A 23,465-nucleotide genomic window follows, 5' to 3' on the forward strand; every position below is an offset into this window, starting at 1 on the left:
TTTAGCCCCGCATAGAATTAGGTTGTATATAAATGTAATAGTGACATAGTAATAATGGGACATGTTGAAATTTTATGATGATGACATTGGTGATGTTCGTGATTGGGCGAATGCGACGGCGGGCAGCGGCTTGCACTGTGACCATCTGTTTCCGTCTTTTGTGACGCTTGCACTGTTTGCGAAGAGTCTGGAATCATTCAGACATTGGTCAGGGTAGCCGCTGGCCGTCTGGCCTGTTTTGCTGTGCGAATTTCTGCTGCCGACGACACGCGTTGCGAGGAACGAGTGTGGAACTGTATTAATTGATATTTGAGATGCTCACAAGAGATATTTTGTTTTACTCTTTGTATTTATCAATTTGGGTCAGTTGTGTATAAGCAAGATTTTTTTTGGAAGTATGATTGCCATTTGACCTCTAAACTCAAATAGAAACTTCTTATTATAGATTTATATAAATTTAGAATGTTCGTTTTTAAGATTTCCATTTCACTATATTATTGTGAAAGGCCATAGTCGGTTTTCTATAGTAAGTTGGCCCTTAAACCAATTTGATTCGGGTTTTTTTTGTGAGTACCTCTTATGGTGAAGGTTATTTTTGCTGAGTATCAACATCCTACTAGTGACAGTTTTTGACTTATGATTTTTTAATTTTTTTTCTTTAATGTATTGTTTATCGGGATGTATTCAAGCGATTTGCTTAATTTTTTTTAAATAGTGTTCTTTATTTAGGTATGAATCTATACTCAAAAAACGAATACCAGTTGTCATATAAAAAAAAAGAAAGAAAAAAAGTTTAAAAAAATAAAACATTTTTATATGTCGTGGTGAAGTAGTGACACCTCTAATTTTTTTTTCTAGTTGTAGGCCAGACATTGGCCTACTACTTGCTTAAATATCAAAATTTTCTAAATGGTACTTCCTGTCAAAAATTAGCAATGTGTGTGGTCAAGTTCTGTACTCAATTGGTGTTTTTCAATGTAGTATACAAACAATAAGTTTGTCATTGGCATTTTACTCTTAAATAAAAATATCCTTCACCATAAGAGGTACTCACAAAAAAAACCCGAGTCAAATTGATTTAAGGGTCAACTTACTATGGAAAACCGACTATGGCCTTTGTTACATAAACGCCTTCTTGAAAAGCCTTTTCGTGGCGCGTGGGAGTAATCCTCCTTTCGCCTTAGCTTAGACTGTAAATATCTGGAAATAGCCATCCACCCTCAGAAATAAGCTTCTTAATTCCGATTTAGCAATTTAGCCGTTGATGGGCGTCGCTCTAATATTACTAGTATTATATATAAGCATGGATAATCCCTTTATTACTTGCTGTTTCGACTTTACTTTAAAATTTAATTTTGGTTCGTAATTTGTTTATTCTATTTATTAAGTACTTATAATTTAATTTATTTTATTATTCAATGCTTTTTTTCTTGGGTGAATCAACTTTGTAGTGTCACTTGTTGCCAAGGTTTTATCGTATTTAAATTTACTACACATTCAGTTTTGTGGTATTTCTAGCCATTTCTACAATGGGCCTTCTAATGAGCATGTACCACCACTATTGCCCCCTGGACACCGGGACGGAAAAAGAAAAAAAAAACACGAAAAACTTGATTCACTTCCATCGGGCCGAAGCGACCCGATGCCGCAGCGAACGTGTTAAGAGCATATAAATTTTTAGGCTGGTTCCTTTTTTTATAATTTTATTATATGTTACAAATATGGGGCTGTCCATAAATTACGTCATCGTTATTTCGTTATTTGACGATTTTTGACCCCCCCCTTAAAATCATCCAAAAATCATGCTTCGAATGACCCCGTTTCCTCCTACGTCATGCTACCATCATCCGATGTCCAGACCCCCCCCCCCCTAATTTGAAATGACGTAATTTATGAATAGCCCCTATGGTCATTTGATTTCTGTACCATTTCTTACCTTGTCATAGTGACAATAATATGAGGTCCCTAGCGGCACAGTCGTACAGTCATTCGACGAGGGGTGACGGGGCGGAGGTCGCGCGCACCCGAGCTGCATACATTGCTATCTTCGCCATTAGTGTAGTAAATGAAGCAAGTTGTTGTATGGAGACCCATGCATTAATTTCTCAGTCGATGAAATTTAGCTTGGTTATTGTATAGTATGAGCCGAGACTAACATTATAAATATCCAAAAAAAAAACACTCCTAAGTTAGGTAAAAACACAAATCTGATTATATATTGAACCGAGTAATTCCTCAGTCCAAAATTATTTTACAAAATAAGTTATTTGTATCAGTATGTGATACTAGAAAAAAATCTAAAAGTTTTGTCAAACATGAGAATATTTTTTTATGATACTTCCTTTTTTTGACGCTCATTTTCATCGGAAAATTGCTCTGTCATTTTTTTGTGGGAAAAAAAATCCAAAAAAAATGCGTATCGAAATGTATGATTATAGAACTATTAAAAACTGAGAGTGGAAAATTTTTAGATTTTCATTTTGTAGGTATAAAACGGCAATAAAATGGCATTCCAGTGAAAAAATTAGACTGAGCAATTTTCCGGTCCAAGACACGCCAAAAATTTTTATTTTATTAATACTGGTATTTCTGCTGGGATAATTTTTTCATATTTCATATATTGTTGCAATACGTTACATGAATATGTCTGGTGAAGAAAGTTTGAACGGAGCATTTTTCCGTAAAAAGATATTAACGATTTAAGACTTTAGGTATTTACTTTAATTCTATTATTATTATTCTTTGGAAATGTATACAATACTTTTTATTTATTGATACTTTATCATACTGTAAAGTTTTTTCTGGCTGAGGAATTACTGCGGGGTCCACTACCTTTATTTACCACACTTCATTGTTAGTAGCTCGGTACACGTCAAAGGCTGTCGGACCACTGTTACTTTTTACACTGTGCTAGCGGCTTTAACATTGTTTGTAACTGTTACTAAGTAAGAAATACTACATAAGGGTGAATCAACTTTTTCTTGTGTCTTATTAAGTTATTAGTTATTACCATGGGTACGGTCACCTGGGTCACTCTTAAAACCCTGATTCTATGGTATTCAAAATAATCAAATATACATATTTATGGCAGTTTAATAGCCCTTTCCATAATAATAGGTCATATACTAAAGCCCTTATTCATAAAACTTTATTGACCTGACCTGATTTAGTTAAATTATGTTATATCCCTTTCTTACAAATACATAAGTCAAAATGACAGATAAAGACAAACGATTATTAGCTAATTGAGGCCTGTGGCGCGTTTATGAATAAGGGGGTAAGTGTATTAGTAGAACGTATTATAAGATTTCTTCTAACAAACTGCTAGTAAAGTCGCCTGGATGACAATAATAGAAAAATATGTTGATTCACCCCTAAAACAATTTCCTGACAAAAAGTAAACTCTTGTTGGCATCTTCTCAAATTGAGTCTGATTGTACTAAATTGAAATTTTTTAAGTAGTTTTACCTTTACCCTCGCAACGCCAACGCTGGTATATATGTTGATTTGTTATAACACGACGCGGTATAATTGTTTTATTATATATTCATATTATTGTCATACGTGTTAAAATAGGGCCACTTTAGTGTGACAAAGATTATACCTATTGAAAGATATTTTCAGTTAGTTATAAAAGTGTAACATGCTTTCTTTGATTATATTTGGGTGGTTTTATTTCCATTTACCCGTTTTTGCAGCACATCCTAATAGGACAGGGGTCAGCAACCGTGGCTAGCGAGCCGCATGCGGCTCTTTGGACCTGAAAATGCGGCTCTTTAAGGCGCCCAAACTTAGATTAGACCAGTTTATTATAATAAGACCAGTCAAATCAACTTTTGTGGGTCTTTGATATTCCTAAAATTGATAATTTGTACTGTGGCTGGCTTTTCTAAAGTTTTTGACCCCTGTAATAGGGCATATACAGCTGTATGCAATATAATTAGAGTTAAACCAAGAAAAGTCTGCAGCGATGTTGATAGCCCACGCAGTGCAAGTGTTATTTATGCGTCATAATTACATAGAAGTATGACCAAGTATGATGTTTAAAATAACACTTGCACTGCGTGGGCTATCAAAATCGCTGCAGACTTTTATTGGTCTAACTCTAAGAGGGAAGGAAAAGTCACGTGACTATTTTCATACATTATTTAAGTTTCGATTGGCGTTTTCTATCAATGATTGTCACCTTGATTAGGCCCCCTGCCCCCTGATGAAATTTGTTAAAAATAATTATGAGTTGATCTGTTTTTGTAAATAAATCATTCACTTATTCTTACGACCTATACTGCTAAACGTAATTCAAGACCAAAAAAAGTAAGACAATGTTGCCACTGCAATAATTTGTTTGTAAAATAGTAAATTCCTTTTGATAAATAATCACGCTAAGATAATTTTACTCCTACGATTTAAAAAAGTACTTTTATTTACTTATTTTTACTTAAATACAAGACGCGCTAGTAAAAAGTGGCAACATTGTCTTACTTTTTTCGGTCTTGAATTACGTTTTGCAGTATAGTGATATATTGGTCGATGATGCGATTTCATAAATGATAAATGATTCAAGGTGAAACTCCCCATATCGATTATATTTACAAGTATAAGGCCTGTATTGCATGTGTTTCAAGGACTCCTAGTGATATATTCTCTTTGTCTTAGTCGTGGTTTGTACGTATTAAAGTGGTTAGCGGTTTGCTAAACTAAATTGAACCTTATCACTGAGTAAGACAGGTGATTATAAAACGGTCCGAAATAGAACGTCTAACCAGAGGGCTGTGTTAGCTATGGAGGGTAGAGGTTGGTTGTATTTAAAAAACCGGACAAGTGCGATTCGGACTCGCCCACCGAGGGTTCCGTACTTTTTAGTAGGTATTTGTTGTTATAGCGGCAACAGAAATACATCATCTGTGACCACTGTCTAGCTATCACGGTTCATGAGATACAGTCAGGTGACAGACAGACGGACATTGGAGTAGGGTCCCAACGTTTTTACCCTTTGGGTAAGGAACCCTAAAAATCGACAGACGGACATTGGAGTAGGGTCCCGTTTTTACCCTTTGGGTAAGGAACCCTAAAAATCGGTTATTCTAAGAGCATGTCGGGCCATAAGGGTTCCGTAGTTACCTTTCTGTCAGAATAGGCTAAAAACGGGAGGTATTAGTATCATCATGTTATGTACCATCATTCTCCGCGATTGTTACGCCATTGAGGGTCCTACGTCCTAGCTAAGTTGATTGTTAAATACTTACGCTATAGCATTTCCAATTTAGCAAGAACCCTAAATGGCATAACAATCACGTGTGGTGTGGTGACTGATCATTATAAGCGAGCAGCGCTTTGTACAGTCACCTGCAATTATATGTTACATAACGAAGGCTGCAAAAATATCTGACAATGTTATTTTCACATCACCTATTCGGAAAAGGCCTTTTCCTTCCCTGCTAGGAAGGATGAAAGTGGCACTTTTCTTCCCTGCTAGTTGGGATCAAAGTAACACTTGTCTGTTCTAGCACACTATTTTTAATTTTATTTGCACATTATTTTTTTACCTTAAATAATCTGTTTAAGCATCAGATTGTGTCAACACTAAGATTTTTTTATTTTCCTATGAGGAATGCAGTTGATGTGAAGAGCAGTATGTGTCACACGGTATCAAAATTATTTCGTCTGGGGCGTTAACACTTGAATCCCTCATTACGTTCAGGATTCTACAATAGAATCCCGAACGTAGTGAGCCATCGCATCATTCAGGATTCAATGTACGCCCTTGACGGAAATACAGTGAAACCTGGATAAGTGAGACTTCAAGGGACGAGCAGATTTGTCTCACTTAAAGAGATATTCCACTTACCCAGGCTCTCAGTTAGCCAGGTACAAATACATTTCTGTCTCATTTACAGAGGGTCCCATTAATAGAGGTGATAATAGAGGATATATCTCAGTTATAGAGGTGGTTATTAAGGTATTTAGTAATTATCTTTAAATGTTTAGGTAAAATAATCCTTGTCCCTAAATATTTTATAAGTCTGTTTAAATATTTCTTTGAATTTATTATGAATGATTATCCAAAGGATAGATTTTTTCAATTAAATTTGATACGGAATTCATTGCGTCTTAGAAATTAATTAAATGAAAATTTGTTTATTCTTGTTACTTATCAAAATGTCAGCTTTCGTTTCGATAGTTTTAACTACATAAAGTAACTAAATGAAACTTGAAGTCGTTTAGACACAATTAAGCAAATGCGGAATTTGTGGATAGACTAAGAGTTAGTAAGAATACGGAAATAGATCAATAAAGTCCAAGTTAGAGAGGTCATAGATTGACGTTATATCAGATACAGAGGTAATTCGTATAAAATTGTAAAAAAACAATTAGGAAAATGTAATCTTATAAATACAGTCTCAGTAAAAGAGGTAAAACACACTCTCTGTCTCAATTATAGAGGTAAATGTGACTATAAAATCACAACAACTAATCCCAGTTATAGAGGTCCGTTTTATCTCACTAACAGAGGTAATTCAGTGCTAAAGTGTCGGGACCGCACCATGAGTCCCAGCTATAGAGGTTTCTCACTTATCCAGGTCCCACTTAACCAGGTTTTACTGTATATCATTTTGATCCCTTAATTGTAACACAAACTGCTAGTCATAAAGCGTGTCACATATTTTTGCGGCCTTTGAAGGGTAGCATATTATTGTCGGAGCCCCCCGTCAGCTGTCGGACCGATAGTATTTGTTTGTGTGCGTATGTGTAGGCATAATGTTTATTGTAGTGTGCGTGACCGCTAAAGACGGCGACCGGGCGCGCCCCCGCGGCCTGACTACGGGGGTGTGGATCCTACATCCGATATCGGATCGGACAATGTGAAAACGCTCTTATTCGTTTTGATAAGTTCGTGATTATAGAATCTTTTTGCCTCACACCATTGGATTAAAGCGAAAAAAATTAAAAAGGGAGTATTACTGCAATATTCTGCCGCCAGAGTGCAGCACTAATTTGTATGGTTTATATTTATAAAAATAAAATGAATATGAATACTGCAATGTTCTGCCGCCAGAGTGCAGCACTAATTTGTTTAGTAAACCATAGAGTAACTTATACATACTAAGCCCACTGAAATATGTAATGACTAGGCCTCAGCCCCCATTCGCACGAGAGCTTTTTCAACGCGCGTTAAAAAAGCGCTTGAATCTGTCCGCACTCTAAATTCGATTTAACGACCAAGGCTTAAAGTCGAAAATCCAACAACGCTTGATAAAAAGCGCCACCGCTGTCGTGTGAATAAATACACATGTATCCATTTGTGTCATTCCAACTCTTTTTTAACGTGCGTTGTAAAAGCGCCCGTGGGAATGGGGGCTTAAACAGTTTTTTTGACAAGTTTTCAATATGAGATTGAAGCATCAAGGCGGTTTGTTTACAGGTGGCCTACCACTAGAGATGGGTCGCGGGTATTTACCCAATTTACCCACCCAGGTAAATACCCATCTACCCGGTATTTACCCGTATCTACCCAAATGGACGGGTAGATTCATTTCTTGTTGCACATGTCGATTTGTGTTAAAGTGGAGATATAAACCGAGTTAATGGCTGTAATTATTGTGTGTCATTTAAAATGAAATGGTTTAGTTGCAGTTGCAGTTGTAACTAAGGAATTTTTAGTACAATTTTAATAAATATTAAAAAAGGCCGTCATAAGGGTATTTTTATTAGACTTGAGTAAATTATCGTACTTATACGTTGATAATACACATTCCAACTTCGGTCGGCGGGGGGTGTGGTTGGGGGGAGGGGGGAAAAGTGAACTTTTTCATATTTCTTGGAATCTGTCATTAATATCGAAAAGTGTTGTATGTACAAACTAAAGTAGACATAATTTTCTACAAAAAAGGTTATATACATTTTTGTCCTAAAACTAACTGTGTTTGACTTATAAGCTTGACAAGTTGGGATACTGCACAATTTTTTTTTATTATCATTCATAAATATTCTTTATTTTCATCTTTCTAATGTATATTAAAAGCATTTTAAAACATTTCCGGAAGCCAGGGAATGATTTTACACGATTTTCATAATTGGACTGATATGTTAAAATCGAACTTCACCTCATAGCAACCTTTTCGTAATTAGTTTGAACATACATTTTATGTAACATTGTAAAAAAATACTTAAATTAATCTTATTTATACTCACATACCATTAAACACATCAAATTTAGAAGAAAAACGAAAATACCCGCGTATTTACCCGCGGGTAGGTAAATATCGGGTATTTACCGGGTAAATACCCGAGAGCGGGTATTTACCCGGGTAGTTACCCATCTCTACCTACCACGAAACGCGAAAATCGAAATTTCTTTATCTGCCTCTCTATCGATCGAATAGGCAAGAATGATAGAGAGGTAGAAACCGAACTTTCGATTGTCGTGTTTCACGGTAGGCCTTGTGATTGACCTAGTGACGCCCTCTCCTCTACGCAGAGTTTTGCGTAATATTCCCTATTGGAGGTACCCAACAAAAATTTTATGTTTTTACTTTACCGTTCTGTCAACATGCATGATTTATATGTATCCATGTAAAAGTGCAGCTTTCTAGAATTAATTTCTGTCCAGCAATCGATTAATATTAGAAATACATCGGTATCGATTATAGGAATCCTTACGTCTCATTGTTTCATGACTATGGCGTCATTGGCATTCTGTCACTGACAGTGACATTTGTTTGACGTTTGCCAGAAGGAAACTCGAACGAAGCGGACCGGAGGCAATCTTTGTTTACTCATTTAAGTATTGTTTTTTTATAATAATACCGAGTAATAATTTACAAAACGCAATGTCTCATCAAGAAGACAAATTCCAGCGATATGCTACAGAGTACGATCCAGTGAAAATAGGCTCAATCGATGGTAAGTTTTAGTTATGTTACTTATGTTGTATACTATACGCTATCAGCTAACATATAAGAATTAACTTTTGTTAATTCGTTTTACGTAGTTCTAACAAGACATTAAACCTTTATTAACATACATTTCCTTGCGATTGGAGTCAAGAATTGATCGGTAGAATCATTTAATTGTAGGATACTCAGGGGCCACTCTGGCTGGTACAGACGAGTTCACAATAGTACACATAGTATAGTATAGTAGCAGTAGTAGTAATGTACTATTACAAGCTAAATATATTGACACAAGCTAAATATATTGACACGCCTCTCAGACACTACACAGAAACAAGGCGTCTAAATATATCTTTGGAAGATTATTTGCTTTAAGAAGTAAATAACTCAAATTCTGGTTACGATAATTTCCAGTTCAACATTTTGTAAGGCAATTAAAAATGATGATTAGTAACTTTTGGCAAATTTATATTATTTATCTTTTTTACAATATAGTGGGATGTTTTAATACTTAGGGTATATTTTAATATTTTTTTGGGGTTGCCTAACATAAAGTTTTGGTTATCAATATTCAATACACGGTGTAACATGAGGAAACCGAATAATTTTTACCACGCATTTCTGAGGTCAAAAGAAGGAAAAAATGTAATATGAGTTTAGGTCAACTTCGGCAAAAAAAAAATTTTTCTTTTTGTTTTGTTTTTTAAATTTTTTGAATGTATTTGTACATAAAAAATAAATGTTATTGGTAAACTTGTTACTTAAAATTGATTTTTAATTTTTTTTGCGTAAAACCTACTTATTGCAGTGTTACTTGTCACTTTTTGACATCTATCAATAAGGATATTTAGACTACGTCCCATAACAGCAACATCACCATCAAAAAGGCCTTTTACACTATGTAGAGTCAGTCCATGAAAAGTCTGCAGCGGATTTGATAGCCCATGCAGTGCACGTGTTATTTTAAACGTCAAACTTCTATGAAATTATGACGTATAAATGACACTTGCACTGCGTGGGCTATCAAATCCGCTGCAGACTTTTGTTGGTCTAACTATAACAATAAAAACTTGTTTTTTTTTTTTAATTAATATTATCTCTGAAACTAGGCGAATTTCAAAAAAGTTTATAGGACATTTTTGTCTCTAAATATGATCAGGAATACGCTGTTAAAATTATTCGGTTTCCTCATGTTACACCGTGTATACAATAATAGTAGTAGAAAAAGAAACTAAGACCTACAATGAATAAAGGAGATAAATTGAGATAATAGTAGATATAAAAACAACATTGTTTCCATACTTTTGGCCTGGGGTGTAGGTATAATATTTCGTTTTTATAAGCTATAAGAAATACCTCCTAATTTCATCACCTATCTGTTAAGGTACGGATACGATACCGCACGACCGAGCCATCCTGCGGGCACTCGAGTCAGAGTACGTCCCCAACAAGTCAGTGCGAGGGGACCCGCGGCACACAATATTTGTGGCACGACTACATCCCAGAACTACCCAGGTAATCATCCTTTTCGTTCACTTGTACCACCACCCACACAGTTAACTATCCATCAGTAAACCTTATTACAAAAGGCATAAGGTCCACCAATGGACATTTAAGAGTGTTGCTGTTTGTACAGAAATCCCCAAGACTCCTTGGGGCCTAGTCAAGATTTTAATCATTTATCGAAAAGAATTTCTAAAACCTAGAGACTCTTGTTTATGTTGAGTTGAACTTCTGGTTGTTTCAAAAGATGTACTTTTAATATTCTGTCATAATTTTCCAGGATACCCTCATATCTGAATTCTCTAACTGCGGGAAAATCCTACGCTGCCGTCTCGTCAAGGACATAGTGACCGGTAAATCCAAACAGTACGCCCTCATAGAGTTCGAACGTACCTCCGACGTCGACCGAGCTCTGCAGAAACACAAAGAATACATCGATAACACAGAAGTTATCGTAGAAAGAGAGGTGGGAAGAGTTATGAAAGGTTGGAAGCCTAGGAGACTGGGGGGAGGGTTTGGGGGGAATAAAAACTCTGGACAGCTCAGGTTCGGATGTAGGGATAGGCCTTTCAAAAGGCCTATTAAAGTTGGAGAGGACAGGAGAGATTGAAGAGGATTTGGACCAAGAATAAGCGGACTCGCTCGTTTCTACCTCCTTAGGGGATTTCAATGGGGTTCTTCAAGAAGCGGGTATTCAGGGTTCTCAAGGGTCGGCAACGAATAAGTGGCTTCTCCGATGTTACATGTCTCCATGAGCGACGGTGACCGCTTCCCATCAGGCGGCTCGCCAGCTCGTTTACTGAATCCTACAGAAAACAAATCCATAGGGTTATAAGACGACATGGATGTTTGCTTTCGTCTTTCAGGCGTAAATAGGGCGGCAATGTGGGAAAAATCCACGGGCATTTGCCCAAAAAGGGACTCGACGAAGAGACCGTGAGCATAGGCTTCCATTGGTCCCATTCGGTGATGAACCACAGGCCTCATAGTTGCGTCACCGTACGGCTTTTTATACTAAGTACGAAAGATCTACTAAAAAGGAAAACCTAGCTCTTAAGGTATCATTGCTGAACGGGTCACCCTGCATAATATCATTGTACATTATTGTACCTATCTAATAACTAACTGTATGGTTCGCAATAAACGATTCTAATCTCAAGGATTTTTTATTACCGTAATGGTTTTACGCCAACTATAGTCCAAACCAAAAGCACCCATCCCAATTATGGTCCGTGGGAATCGTAAATAGCCATCCATTTAGCCTCTAGAAACAGTACATGCCTGACGCACTGCACCATGCAGCGAGGCAGCCCCAACGCGCGACCACTCGCTTTCGATTTCGAGAGGTGGAATCTCGAAAATTAGCCCCTGTAATTGTTACTTTTAATCAATTAACTTGATTACCTACGACTATTCACCCATCTATCGATTATTTATCTATCTAACTTATTTCAGAAACCAAATGGGAGCAATCTAAACCTTAACGATCCAGTCGGCCGCGCAATTTATAAAATGTAAAATGCCAAACGGTTGCCAGAAATGTTGGGAAGAATTCAAAGGATGGCTAAAGGCTTTTACGCCCGTAGAAACATTTTTGACTATACTAGAAGCTTTACTATTAGTGGTACTTATAGTGTTTATGGTATTTTTAATTCTTCATTTTCTTTCCTGTCGTGGGGAGCTTGAGAGTTCAACCTTGGACTCGGACACGGCCTCTAATACCACGACGGTGGCTCCAAGGTATTCGACAAGGAGGCCGACTGGGATTCATAATGACACTACCGGGAGGAAAACTCGGCCAACGTGCACTTATACTAAGGAGCAAAAAAGTACACTGGCTACGACGTCTGCGAACGAAACTACCGCCTCTTCGAGGTGAGTAATTTGTCCAAATTAAAAAAATAATACACGAAATAAATACACTCCGCATAGCCTCTAAGTCCTTAAAATTGTGCAAAATAAAAAAATACTAATACATGATTTTGGGTGGTAATTATTGACATAATAATGTTTAAGTGTACCTACCCTATAATAAAGGGTTAATAAATATTTTTTTAACTGAACCTCAAAACCAATTAAGGTAAGGTGAGGAAAGTTGAAAACAGGGATAAGATAAAAAGTCCTCAGTATAATTTATCTTATCTTTATCAGTCCATACTCAACCGACGTACCAATAACCTACGCGACGCCGACTCACCCCGACCAGATCGTCTCTATCGAGTCGGACGGCGAGCTGGCCGTCGAGGACGAGAGACGTCACGTGATGGCATTAGTGAAGATCAAGCCGAGTGGTGTGACGTTCGGGTGCATTCTGACGGTGGTGGCGGAGCGGTGGGTGCTCACCGCTGCGAGCTGCTTGGATTCCATTGAAGAGGTAATATTGGAGGTGGTTCAGTTTTAACCCCTCGAAGTCCAAATCCGCCAATTTGAAATATTTTCAAAACTGTATCGACATAAAATCCACAATAATTATCGAATCGGCGTATAATATTTTTCGAGAACTTTCATATGTATTTGTATACGTGTCACTCAGACACAGTCAGAAAGGAAGAGCTTTGCGCCTCTGCTCTACCGCCCTTCCGTAAATAGTAGGGTTAGTAAGTAAGACAAATGTATGGAAGTGCATGCACTTTAGTCTCAGGCGATGCCGCTTGGCACGAATGTTCCTTAGGTCAAACAAAGTTGATCTGGCTCGGTAGCCAGGAGATCGTACCATGCAGACCCCCTAAAAAGGGGGGGGGGGGGGGTGAAAGGGTCGGCTCCCCAGGTCCAATCTATGCTATATTCCATCCTAGTCTTAGCAACTAGGGCAAGTTATATATCATTTTCGTATAATTAAGGGACGAGGAATTCATTTTTGAAATAATTACTATACCTTCTCATACAAAAAAAATGGTTTTTGTACGAAAAATGAAAATGTTATGTAATTTTTTGTGACAATATTGGATGTTACAATCACAGTGTGGCGATTTGCACTAGATAAAAATATGGACGATGTAGCCCATGTATTCTTTATTCTGGAAAATATCACTTTAAAGTAGGCATTCATACATTTTTTCGTAATAAAAAAAATATTTATATGGAAATCGTTACCGCCTAACGATTTCCATACAAATGGAACTATGCCCAAAGTCAAAGATTAAAAATGTTTACTAAAACACTGAATTTGGCATTTTAAAAGTTTAAATAAAGGAATATAGCATAGATTGGACCTGGGGAGCCGACCCTTTCACCCCCCCCCTTTTTGGGGGGTCTGCATGGTACGATCTCCTGGCTACCGGGCCAAATCAACTTTGTTTGACCTAAGGAACAATGGTGCCAAGCGGCATCGCCTGAGACTAAAGTGCATGCTAAATGACCTTACTAACCCTACTATAAATGGAGTATGTGTAATGTGTATAAACGTAAGAGCTGGTAGCCGGTCTTACCTGATAGACTACGTTCGTCTATACTTTACTTTGACCTTACACAATATATAATTCTCGCAGGTCGACTCTCTAGACAACTTCGTCATAATGGACAATTACGACGCCCTAAACAAGGGTCGATCTCACGCCGTGTCCGACGTGCGCGTACATCCTCTCTACGAGGGCGGCAACAAGTCGTACGACCTGGCGCTGCTGCGGAGTGAGGACGGGTTGGACAGGCCCCCGGTCAAGATAGCGTCGCTTTTGATTTACTTCAAGCTGCCTATGGGGGAGGCGGGGAATATATTGGGCTTTGGGAGGTTTAGGTGAGTACAGTCAACTGTAAAAATATGGGTGTAGCCAACTTATTCAAAAATATGTCCCATAGTTCTTAATTCGCTGACATAAGAGCTATGGGACATATTTTTGAGATGATTTGTGCACCCATATTTTTACACTTGACAGTACAATCACACCTACTAAACCATGAATCTAGTATTACGGCTCGGCCACGACATCGAGCGACTTGCGACGGCGGGAGCGATAACCATAGGTTGGAGTGAAAGGTCCGATCGCTGTGTCACGCTCCAACCTATGGTTATCGCTCCCGCCGTCGCAAGTCGCTCGATGTCGTGGCCGAGCCGTTAAACTGGATTGGGCATGAGTGGTGGGGATAACTGACAGAACAGGATAGTGTTATGTATCTTTCAGTAGGAGTAGCAGCGAAAGCGCTATTATTGTTTGTCCTTGTCACAGTCCCACATATTTTTTGTTCCCCACCTTAAATTTTGTATGGATTATGGTGGGCAACAAATGATTTCGACCAATCATAGTGTCGCATATGCGTATGTTTTGTCCCTCACGGAGGCACGCGTATACCACTTCTATTACGATCCTAGCTTCTATGATACTAAACAGACATTGTAGCGTTTCAAACAGTCGAGTCACTGCCGAGGCCTACAATATACTCAAAACATTTTCATTTCCCTTTTGCCTGGGACAATGGCGTAACTGTACGGTGTTAAAGTGGGCAAAATGCAACGAGCCCAAGAGGGGCCACAATTTAACGAGAGGCCGTAAGCATAGGCTCCCATTTGGCCCATTCGATGTATTCAGTACGGGCGTCAGTTGTTATAGAATAGGAAACCGAAAACACAAATTATGCACTCATATCATAAACATAACTTTCGATTGATTTTTCTTTCAGAACAATAGACCACAGCGTACCACAGCAAGTCCACTCCGCTGTCGTCCACATCCTCCCCTCCTCGCTCTGCATGTCCCCCGAAACCCTGAGCCTGGAGCGCCACCTGATCCCGCTCGAGCCTGTAGCCCACGGGCGCTGCGGGCTCGCTCCGCTCTGCCTGGGCGTGCTGCACGCGCGCGGCGCGCCGTGCAACTTCTGCGCGGGCGCGCCGCTGCTGCGCGCGGGCACGCTGCTCGCCGTCATGGCGGACAACGAGCAGTGCGGCGCGGCGTGCGAGCCGGCGCTCTATGCTAACGTGGCTGCGCACCAACAATGGATCCATGCTAGTGCTAGCTAACTGGATACGATACCAATACACAATATGATTGTCTGTCTGCTAGCTATATTATGATCATGTCTCTGTGTACCCCTCTGCGCGACCATACTGCAAACATGTGGAATAGTCGGGCGAAGCCTGACGTCCGAAGCGCACCAGTGCCAGGCGCCTGTGACGCCCTCATGTTTATAAGTCGGGGCAAGCCCGAAGTTCGAGTCCCTTGGGGGTGAGAGAAAGCTAGACAGTTGCGAAAAACAGAGACAAAGTAGGGAAACAGTTTTTAAAACTATTAGGTATTGTTAACCCCAACACGATACACAAGATTTTTCCATTTAGATGTCCTTGTTACGTTATATAGTACCATCGCCCACACTGTTAACTGTACATGGACCTTATGCCTTTTGTAATAAGGTCGATCCACCGCTGTACAGTTAAGAGTGTTGCTGTTTGTACCGTGTAAATCTTTAGATGTTATAATGTATTTTCATTTATTTCATTTACCTACAACAAAAATCAATGCGAACAATTTTCAACACGACAAGAATACAGTCTTTCAACAATACCAAAAAATACGTTACAAGCTTACAAGTAGACCCAGGAGCAAGTTTCTAAATAATAAACAGAAGTGGACGCCTTATCAACACATAACGATTAACTTAGGTGGGTACAATCAAGGTATTAAATATTGACACGGATAAAGTGTCAAAAAAATTTACTAACTTAATGCATGAGCAATAGGGTCGTGTATATCGATATTCAATATTGACTGTACCTTCTTAGGTGATGATTATCTTGTGCTCGCTACCGCCGTCCACCTGGTCTGTTTGTTGTAAAGGAAACGAAGGAATCCATTCTTCCAGAAATGCTTGCGTCTTGTTCATATAAGACGGGTCCATGTCAAGCAACCAGTTGGCGGTGTAGGTTAAGCCGCCGGTGAAAAGCAGCAACCACAAAATTGCTATTCTGGTATTCATTTTAGATCCTTTACGAATAGCCCTTGCATATGATAATTATAAATATATTGCTGGATAATCCAAAGCAGCTAGGTTTTAAGTCTGAGCACGATTTTTGGGTTGAACAGCGGGTAACGGGTATATTCTCTTTGGGGTTGAATTGCGCCGCTGTGGTAAAGGCAGCAAGATGGACTCCGCTACTCTTCAAATCTGTATTTGTTTCGGGTATCCAGTTTTGTGAACATCACAGTGTAGGATATCTACAGTACTCGTGGAAGCCAGTGATCGGGCTAGAGTGATCAAGTGAGTAGAATTGGCAGAAAACATTGGTGTGCCTTGAGTTACATTTACTTGAATTTCACGAATTTGTCCGGATTACGATTTTGAAATAACTGACGTTTACTCTTCAAAAGTGATATATCACGTCAATCATCGTCTAGCATAGAGTAGTGTCAGTTGAGTGTCAGGTAAAATGCGTAGAGGAATACAATTAAATTTAAGGATTTACTTTATTTTGGGTTTTATATTTTTTGAAACGATTGAACCAAAGGATTGAACGCTCGGATTGAACGTACGGTATTTGAACATTGCAGGCGAGAAATGTTTGTGACCGACCCTATTTACTCCGTAATCTCAAAATTTTACGATTAAGCAAGCATTCCTCAAATATTTTTACGCCTTTGATTCTGATAAGAAATGACAATGACTGTCAATGACATAATATTTTTAAAATAGAAATCCGTGGTGATAGTAGAAGAGCCGGCCGCAAAATTTCTAACCGACTTGATACCACGATGAAATGCACAATGGTTTCCCAGAAAAGTTATGCTAAGTCCGAATTCGATAGTCTGCCACGGCGGAACTTGCCGAAAGTACGAAAAAGAAGGCCACTTCCGGTGCGAAAAAAGGGGCTGATTTAACCCATCTGATACCGAGATAGTAGTTATGGCAGCAGTTAGAAATTTACATGTAGACACAGAAAAGCGAAGTCTGCCACTATTTTTTTTGCCGGAAGTGCTTGGCAGACGCTCTCAAAGGTGACCATCGGGACCCCTAAATTAACCCATCTGATACCACCATGAAACCAATGCCAGTCGGTAGGTATGAACTCTCATGTCAGGAATATATAAGTCTGCCAAGGCTTTTCCTGCCGAAACACCATGGCAGACGAGATTATGTAAGCAAGGTCGCCATCGGTTACCCTACACTAACCCATCTGATACCACCATGAAACCAATTCCATTCGGTAGGTATGAACCCCCATTTTAGGAATATATAAGTCTGCCAAGGTTTTTCCTGCCGAAACACCTTGGCAGACGAGATTATAAGCAAGATGACCATCGGTTACCGTACACTAACCCATCTGATACCGCCATGAAACCAATTCCAGTCGGTAGGTATGAACCCTCATTTCATGAATATATAAGTCTGCCAAGGCCTTTCCTGCCGAAACTCCTTGACAGACGAGATTATGTAAGCAACATCCGCATCCGTGGGACCGGTATACGTGATTACTGTAGGCTTATTTATTACTTTATGCTTTTACATATTTGTATATTATTATGTTATTAATGAAATATATTTATAATTTATTAAACCTATACCTAATACATTGGGAATTCATTACCTGCTTACGGCAGTAGTAGGGAGTAGTGGGTGAGTTCTGGCTCACTTAGCCAGGCCAACAGTCCCTCCCCCTTTTTTTCCCTTGTTGAGGCCCTGCAACCTTACCTTGAACCCAACCTAATGTCATTGTAGCTCGAATCTAACCTAATCTATTTTTATTGCTTTTAGAAAATATTCTAATAACAATTATCTACTTTTGCAAAGTTAAATGTTGAATTCTTTATTTCGCAAAATGGAATTTTAATGTGACTATAATGTATGTGCAATCTACTTAGAAACTGGGTTTAGAAATATAAAAACACACATTTTATATAGGATAATAAGTTTATTCAAGTAATATTCTGAACATATGAGATATAGTAACATCATTACTTATTCTGTGTACAGTGGAGAAAACATGCAAGTTGACATTTTTCGTTTTAAAATAAAGATAAACTAAACAGTATTTGCCACAAACCGATGTTAAAAAACTTCGCAGTTGTTGGTTGGCATAATACCATCTCTTACAATTTCTCTTCATTAACATTTTATGATACCTTCCTGTTTTTATTTACTTAATTTAATTTTTTACTTTTTATGTGATCGGTACTTCATTTATTTTAGATTTTGGGCTAATATTAGTTTGTTAACCGACTTCCAAATCTCAAAGAAGGAGGTTATCAATTCGGTTGTATGTTTTTTTTATTTTTTATTTTTTTTATGTTTGTTACTCTATATCTCCGTCATTCCTGGACCGATTTTGAAAATTAGTTTTTTGATTGTATGTATATGCATACAGATTGGTTCCGTTTTTGTCAAAACCCAGTTCTGATGATGGGATCCATGAGGAATCGAGGGAACTCCTCAAATTTTAAACGCATACATATAGTGATTTTTGGGTTTTTATCATCAAATTAAGCATACACATTCAAAAAAGTGACATTTGATGAAGTGCAACTGCTGATGATGATCAGAACGGAACTCTTCAACGACGCATAGTTCACGTTTGGCGATTTGTCGTCTTCGTTATGTTTGTTAAGCAAGTCAAGTTTTTAAGCCACATTTTTGTCAAGCTCGAGTTCTGATGATGGGATCCATGAGGAATCGAGGGAACTCCACAAATCTTAAAGGCATGCGTATAGACATTTTTGTATTTTCATCAGAAAATCAAGGATTTTCATTAAAAACTGGCGCATTTGATGAAGTGGAACTGCTGATGATGACCAGAACAGAACTCTTCAACCACGCATAGTTCACGTTTGGCGATTTTTCCTCTTCGTTATGTTTGTTAAGCAAGTCAAGTTTTAAAGCCACATTTTTGTCAAGCTCGAGTTCTAATGATGGGATCCATAAGGAATCGAGGGAACTCCTCAAATATTAAAGGCATAAGTATAGATTTGTTTTCAGCGTTTTAATAACAACACCGAATCTTACATCAAGCGCTCTCCTAAATTCTTTTGGAAATATGTCAAATCTAAACGGGGAGGCTCTAATTACCCTAATTGTTTCAATTTAGGTAGTAATCACTACAACAGTGGCATGGATATCTGTAATGCGTTTAATACATTTTTTGAGAGTGTTTTTGATACCTCAAACTCCTCTTATAACCTTAACAATAGTTCTATGAGCAGCAATCAGTGCGATGCAATGTCCGGAATCGATGTAACTTGCGAGATCGTGTTAAGTTTCTTAAAGCGACTAGATAAAACTAAGGGACCTGGTTGTGACGGCGTTCCACCTATCTTTTTATCTTCTTGTGCTGAGAGCCTTGCATGCCCACTAACCATTCTATTTCAACGATCTTTAAAGGACTGTATTTTCCCCTCCATCTGGAAAAGGGCCCACATTATTCCTATATATAAAAAAGGTTCAAAGTCCAATATCGAGAATTATCGACCTATCTCTATCCTCAATACCATAGGAAAGCTTTTTGAATCCATAATTTTTAAACAAATTTACCCCCTTGTCTCTTGTGGGATCTCGGATAAACAGCACGGTTTTCTAAAGGGACGTTCTACAGTTTCCAACCTAGCTTGCTTCACGAATCATGTTTTAACAGAAATGGAAGGAGGCGGTCAAGTCGACGTGATATACACAGACTTTGAAAAAGCGTTCGATCGTGTCAACCATGCTATACTTCTCATGAAGCTTGAAGCACTCGGAATTCATGGCGACTTGCTCAGATGGGTCAAATCATACCTCACTAATCGTTCCCAAGCTGTAGTTCTTGGCGGCTATAGGTCTGATTACATTCATATTCCCTCCGGCGTGCCCCAAGGATCCCATCTCGGTCCTCTCTTTTATAATGCTTATATATACGATATTAATACATGTTTTGTAACCGCACGCCATTTATTATATGCAGATGATAAAAAAGTATTCATGCGTGTTAAATCTTTAGCAGACTGCGAACTCCTGCAAAATGATCTTAATAACCTAGTCGAGTATTACTTCCGTAATAAGATAACAATAAGTGTTAATAAGTGTCAGTGTATAAGTTTTACTCGAAGTCTTAAGCCATTTAATTACTCATACCACTTTAATGGCGTAGCGGTGAACAGAGTCGATGTTGTGCGTGACCTGGGTGTAATTCTAGATTCTAAAATGACAATGAGAAATCACGTTGACTCCATTATTAACAGATCATATCGCAGTTTAGGCTTCGTCATGAGGACCTGTAAACCTTTTCATAGCTTGTCATGTCTAAAAGTCGTATATTACGCATATGTGAGATCCATCCTTGAATATGCATCACCTATCTGGTCAGTTTGTTACGCTGTTCATAAAGACCGCATCGAAAAAATTCAAAAAAAATTTGTAGCTCATTTAAATTTTAAATTTAAGAAACCATCTGCTGGGTACAAAGGTAATTGCCGGGAATATAACCTACTTTCACTTGAAGCTAGGCGCAAATTAGCTGATATGAGTCTACTTTTCGATATAACTAGAAATCGTTTAGACTGCCCTGAATTATTATCTGGTCTAACGTTTCGAGTTCCAAGACGTCGAACTCGACATACAACTCTATTTCATGTTCCCTTCCACTCCACTAACTATGGTTCTAACGCCGTGTTATCACGGATCCCTCACTTGTATAACACTGAATTCTGCACTGCCGATCCTTTTGTAGGTTCTAAAAATAAATTCAAAAAATATATATATTCCATTTTGTTCAAAGAAAATTAACATAAAATCAGTTTCTGTTTTTATTACTATTCTGTTTCTACATTTAACTTCAGTACTGGTACTAATTGCTCCTTAAATAAATACATACATTTTATTACAACATCTCTTTATATCATAAGATCATAATTTTTTCAAGCTATGTGTTCCTGGTTGCCAGGGAAATGCAGTTAGTTGTACGTTCAGGTAGGTGTACTTTTTAGATTCTAACTCCTATAATAATTCTATGAACAATAAACTTTCAGTTTGAATAACTACTACATTATGATGTTTATCTTGATATTTTTGTGAACGTCTGCTGGTGTCTGATTTTCAACTAATGCAATGTCATGGTTTTGTTTTGTATTAGAAGTAGGTATTTTTAACTAGATTACTTATACATTTTACAACCGGTTTATACATTTTACAACCGGTTTATAGTATTTCTAGCGTATCGAGCATTTGTGTGTATTGTACATTCTCATTGTTTTCTTATCTTTGTTATTTTTAATCGTTATATAATGTAACTCAATGGATGACTGTTACTGGCCTTATTTTTATGTAAGCATTAATATGTCTTAGTTATATTTACAGCTGTTGTTATCCTGAATACCAATAAATAAAAAATAAAATATTTTTTTTTTTGTATTTTCATCATAAAATCAAGCATTTACATTAAAAACTGTCGCATTTGATGAAGTGGAACTGCTGATGATGACCAGAACAAAACTCTTCAACGACGCATAGTACACGTTTGGTGATTTCTAATTTCGATTTTGACTTGGACTGCGACCCGGACTCGGACCCAGAACCGGACTCATACCCGGATCCGGTTCGGACCCGGACTCGGACCCGGACTTGGAATCGAATTCGGACCCGGACTCGGACTCGGACACGGACTCGGACTAGGACCCGGACTCGGACTCGGACCCGGACTCGGAACCGGACTCGGAACCGGAACCGGACTCGGACTCAGACTCGGACCCGGACTCGGACCCGGACCTTGACCCGGAAAACCACTATAATATATATTATATTATAATTATTATTATTACACGTAAATTTGTTCACGAAGAAACCGTGTACCGACTCTTCATGCCATTATATTTTTAATTTGCTGTTATTCTCTACAAATCGACACTAAAAGTATCAAAATATCAAAATATGGAGTTCCGTTTGAGAAAGAAGCAAAACAATTTTGTCTTTGACAGTAATTGAATTATTGTGTGATTTTGAAAGCTAGACAATTCAAGATTTATATTTTTACTCACAAAGACAACACAGAAATTCAATCTCAAATGTAAACCTTCGAACAATTTCCATACATTGACGACATCACTCAAAATTCTTCTTCAAGTCAGATGCCCGCTGGGGCTGCACCGGAGCACACGTATAATTCTTCAAATAAAAATGACAGCTTGATTTGACATTAAATCATATACGCACACGAGAAAGTATACCAGTAGATAAATTGTATTTCAAAAAATAGGGTACATAAATATCAGCTCGCGTCTCCTTTAAATTTGATTTGCTGTTATTTACGGGTCATAATGGTTGAAAACCTCAGTAAACTATCTTAAAACAATACGATTACAGTCGAATTTAAGTATTATGTTCCTTCAAATCAAAACTCGCTTAAAATGAAAAAAGTTTAAAGACTCATCCTTTACTGATTGGGATTAATTTTCATTTTGCGTCATTTTAAAAACGTATTTGACTTCTGTACGTCAATTAATTTTGATGACAATTGTAATCTTGTAATATATTATAGAACTTTTATCTTAAAATATTGCCTATTAACAGGAAGCGTTATGTAATTCGTATAAGTAATACCTGAAAGTCTTGTACCTAGATCTGTAATACCATGGATTGCGACGAATAAATGATTATGATTATGCCGTTCGTTCCGTCTATATGTATAATGCGTGTACGTGCTGTTCTCTGAAAATCTTCAAGAAAAAATAACGGCTAGACCAGCACGAAGTACTAGCGAGTTTTTGCGGCTTTGGAGACCGAGATAAAGCTTACAGGCCAATACCGCTGTGGCCTGGTTATTGTTATGTATACCTATGTATCGAATGTTTTTAAAAAAAAATACTATAAAAAGCAATGTTTTATTTCGATTAGGTCTACATTTTGTGCATATTGTATATCTGAAGTATTTTCGTACTAAACTTGAAACTTTCGTTGAAACTAAATAAAATAATTATTCCTAATATACAGTCACCTGCAATTTATGTAACACAACACACAACGAAGGCCGCAAAAATATCTGACACGATCTTATTTGTAGAACCATAAGAGCATGTCATATATTTTTGCGGCCTTCGAAGAGTAGGTACCGGTCATTATCACCAACTTTGCCCGCATTTAAAAAAAAAACACGAATTTCTCAAAAAAAAAAACAAATCGTTATTA

General features: G+C 37.9%; 2 protein-coding genes across 2 annotated transcripts; both read left to right on the top strand.

Moving 5' to 3' along the window:
• Positions 1-8,755: 8,755 nt before the first annotated feature.
• On the top strand, positions 8,756-11,556 carry LOC134804377 (U11/U12 small nuclear ribonucleoprotein 35 kDa protein-like). The gene is made up of 3 exons (XM_063777413.1): positions 8,756-8,904; positions 10,279-10,409; positions 10,678-11,556. Exons 1-3 carry the CDS (start codon positions 8,832-8,834, stop codon positions 11,005-11,007), a joined length of 534 nt encoding a protein of 177 aa, XP_063633483.1. The 5' UTR covers positions 8,756-8,831; the 3' UTR covers positions 11,008-11,556.
• Positions 11,557-11,916: 360 nt separating this feature from the next.
• LOC134804359 (transmembrane protease serine 9-like) lies at positions 11,917-15,778 on the top strand. The gene is made up of 4 exons (XM_063777375.1): positions 11,917-12,272; positions 12,549-12,771; positions 13,886-14,130; positions 15,012-15,778. Exons 1-4 carry the CDS (start codon positions 11,917-11,919, stop codon positions 15,346-15,348), a joined length of 1,161 nt encoding a protein of 386 aa, XP_063633445.1. The 3' UTR covers positions 15,349-15,778.
• Positions 15,779-23,465: the final 7,687 nt, after the last annotated feature.

The sequence above is a fragment of the Cydia splendana genome, chromosome Z, assembly GCF_910591565.1.
Source record: "Cydia splendana chromosome Z, ilCydSple1.2, whole genome shotgun sequence".
Classification (NCBI taxonomy): Eukaryota; Metazoa; Arthropoda; class Insecta; order Lepidoptera; family Tortricidae; genus Cydia; species Cydia splendana.

What these genes read in the sequence shown, in the direction of transcription:
- LOC134804359 (XM_063777375.1), top strand. Translation starts at nt 11,917, where the DNA reads ATGCCAAACGGTTGCCAGAAATGTTGGGAAGAATTCAAAGGATGGCTA. An exon ending in GAAACTACCGCCTCTTCGAG is followed by an intron (nt 12,273 to 12,548) that starts GTGAGTAATTTG and finishes TATCTTTATCAG; the next exon opens with TCCATACTCAACCGACGTAC. An exon ending in GCTTGGATTCCATTGAAGAG is followed by an intron (nt 12,772 to 13,885) that starts GTAATATTGGAG and finishes TAATTCTCGCAG; the next exon opens with GTCGACTCTCTAGACAACTT.
- LOC134804377 (XM_063777413.1), top strand. Translation starts at nt 8,832, where the DNA reads ATGTCTCATCAAGAAGACAAATTCCAGCGATATGCTACAGAGTACGAT. An exon ending in GAAAATAGGCTCAATCGATG is followed by an intron (nt 8,905 to 10,278) that starts GTAAGTTTTAGT and finishes CTATCTGTTAAG; the next exon opens with GTACGGATACGATACCGCAC. An exon ending in TACATCCCAGAACTACCCAG is followed by an intron (nt 10,410 to 10,677) that starts GTAATCATCCTT and finishes ATAATTTTCCAG; the next exon opens with GATACCCTCATATCTGAATT.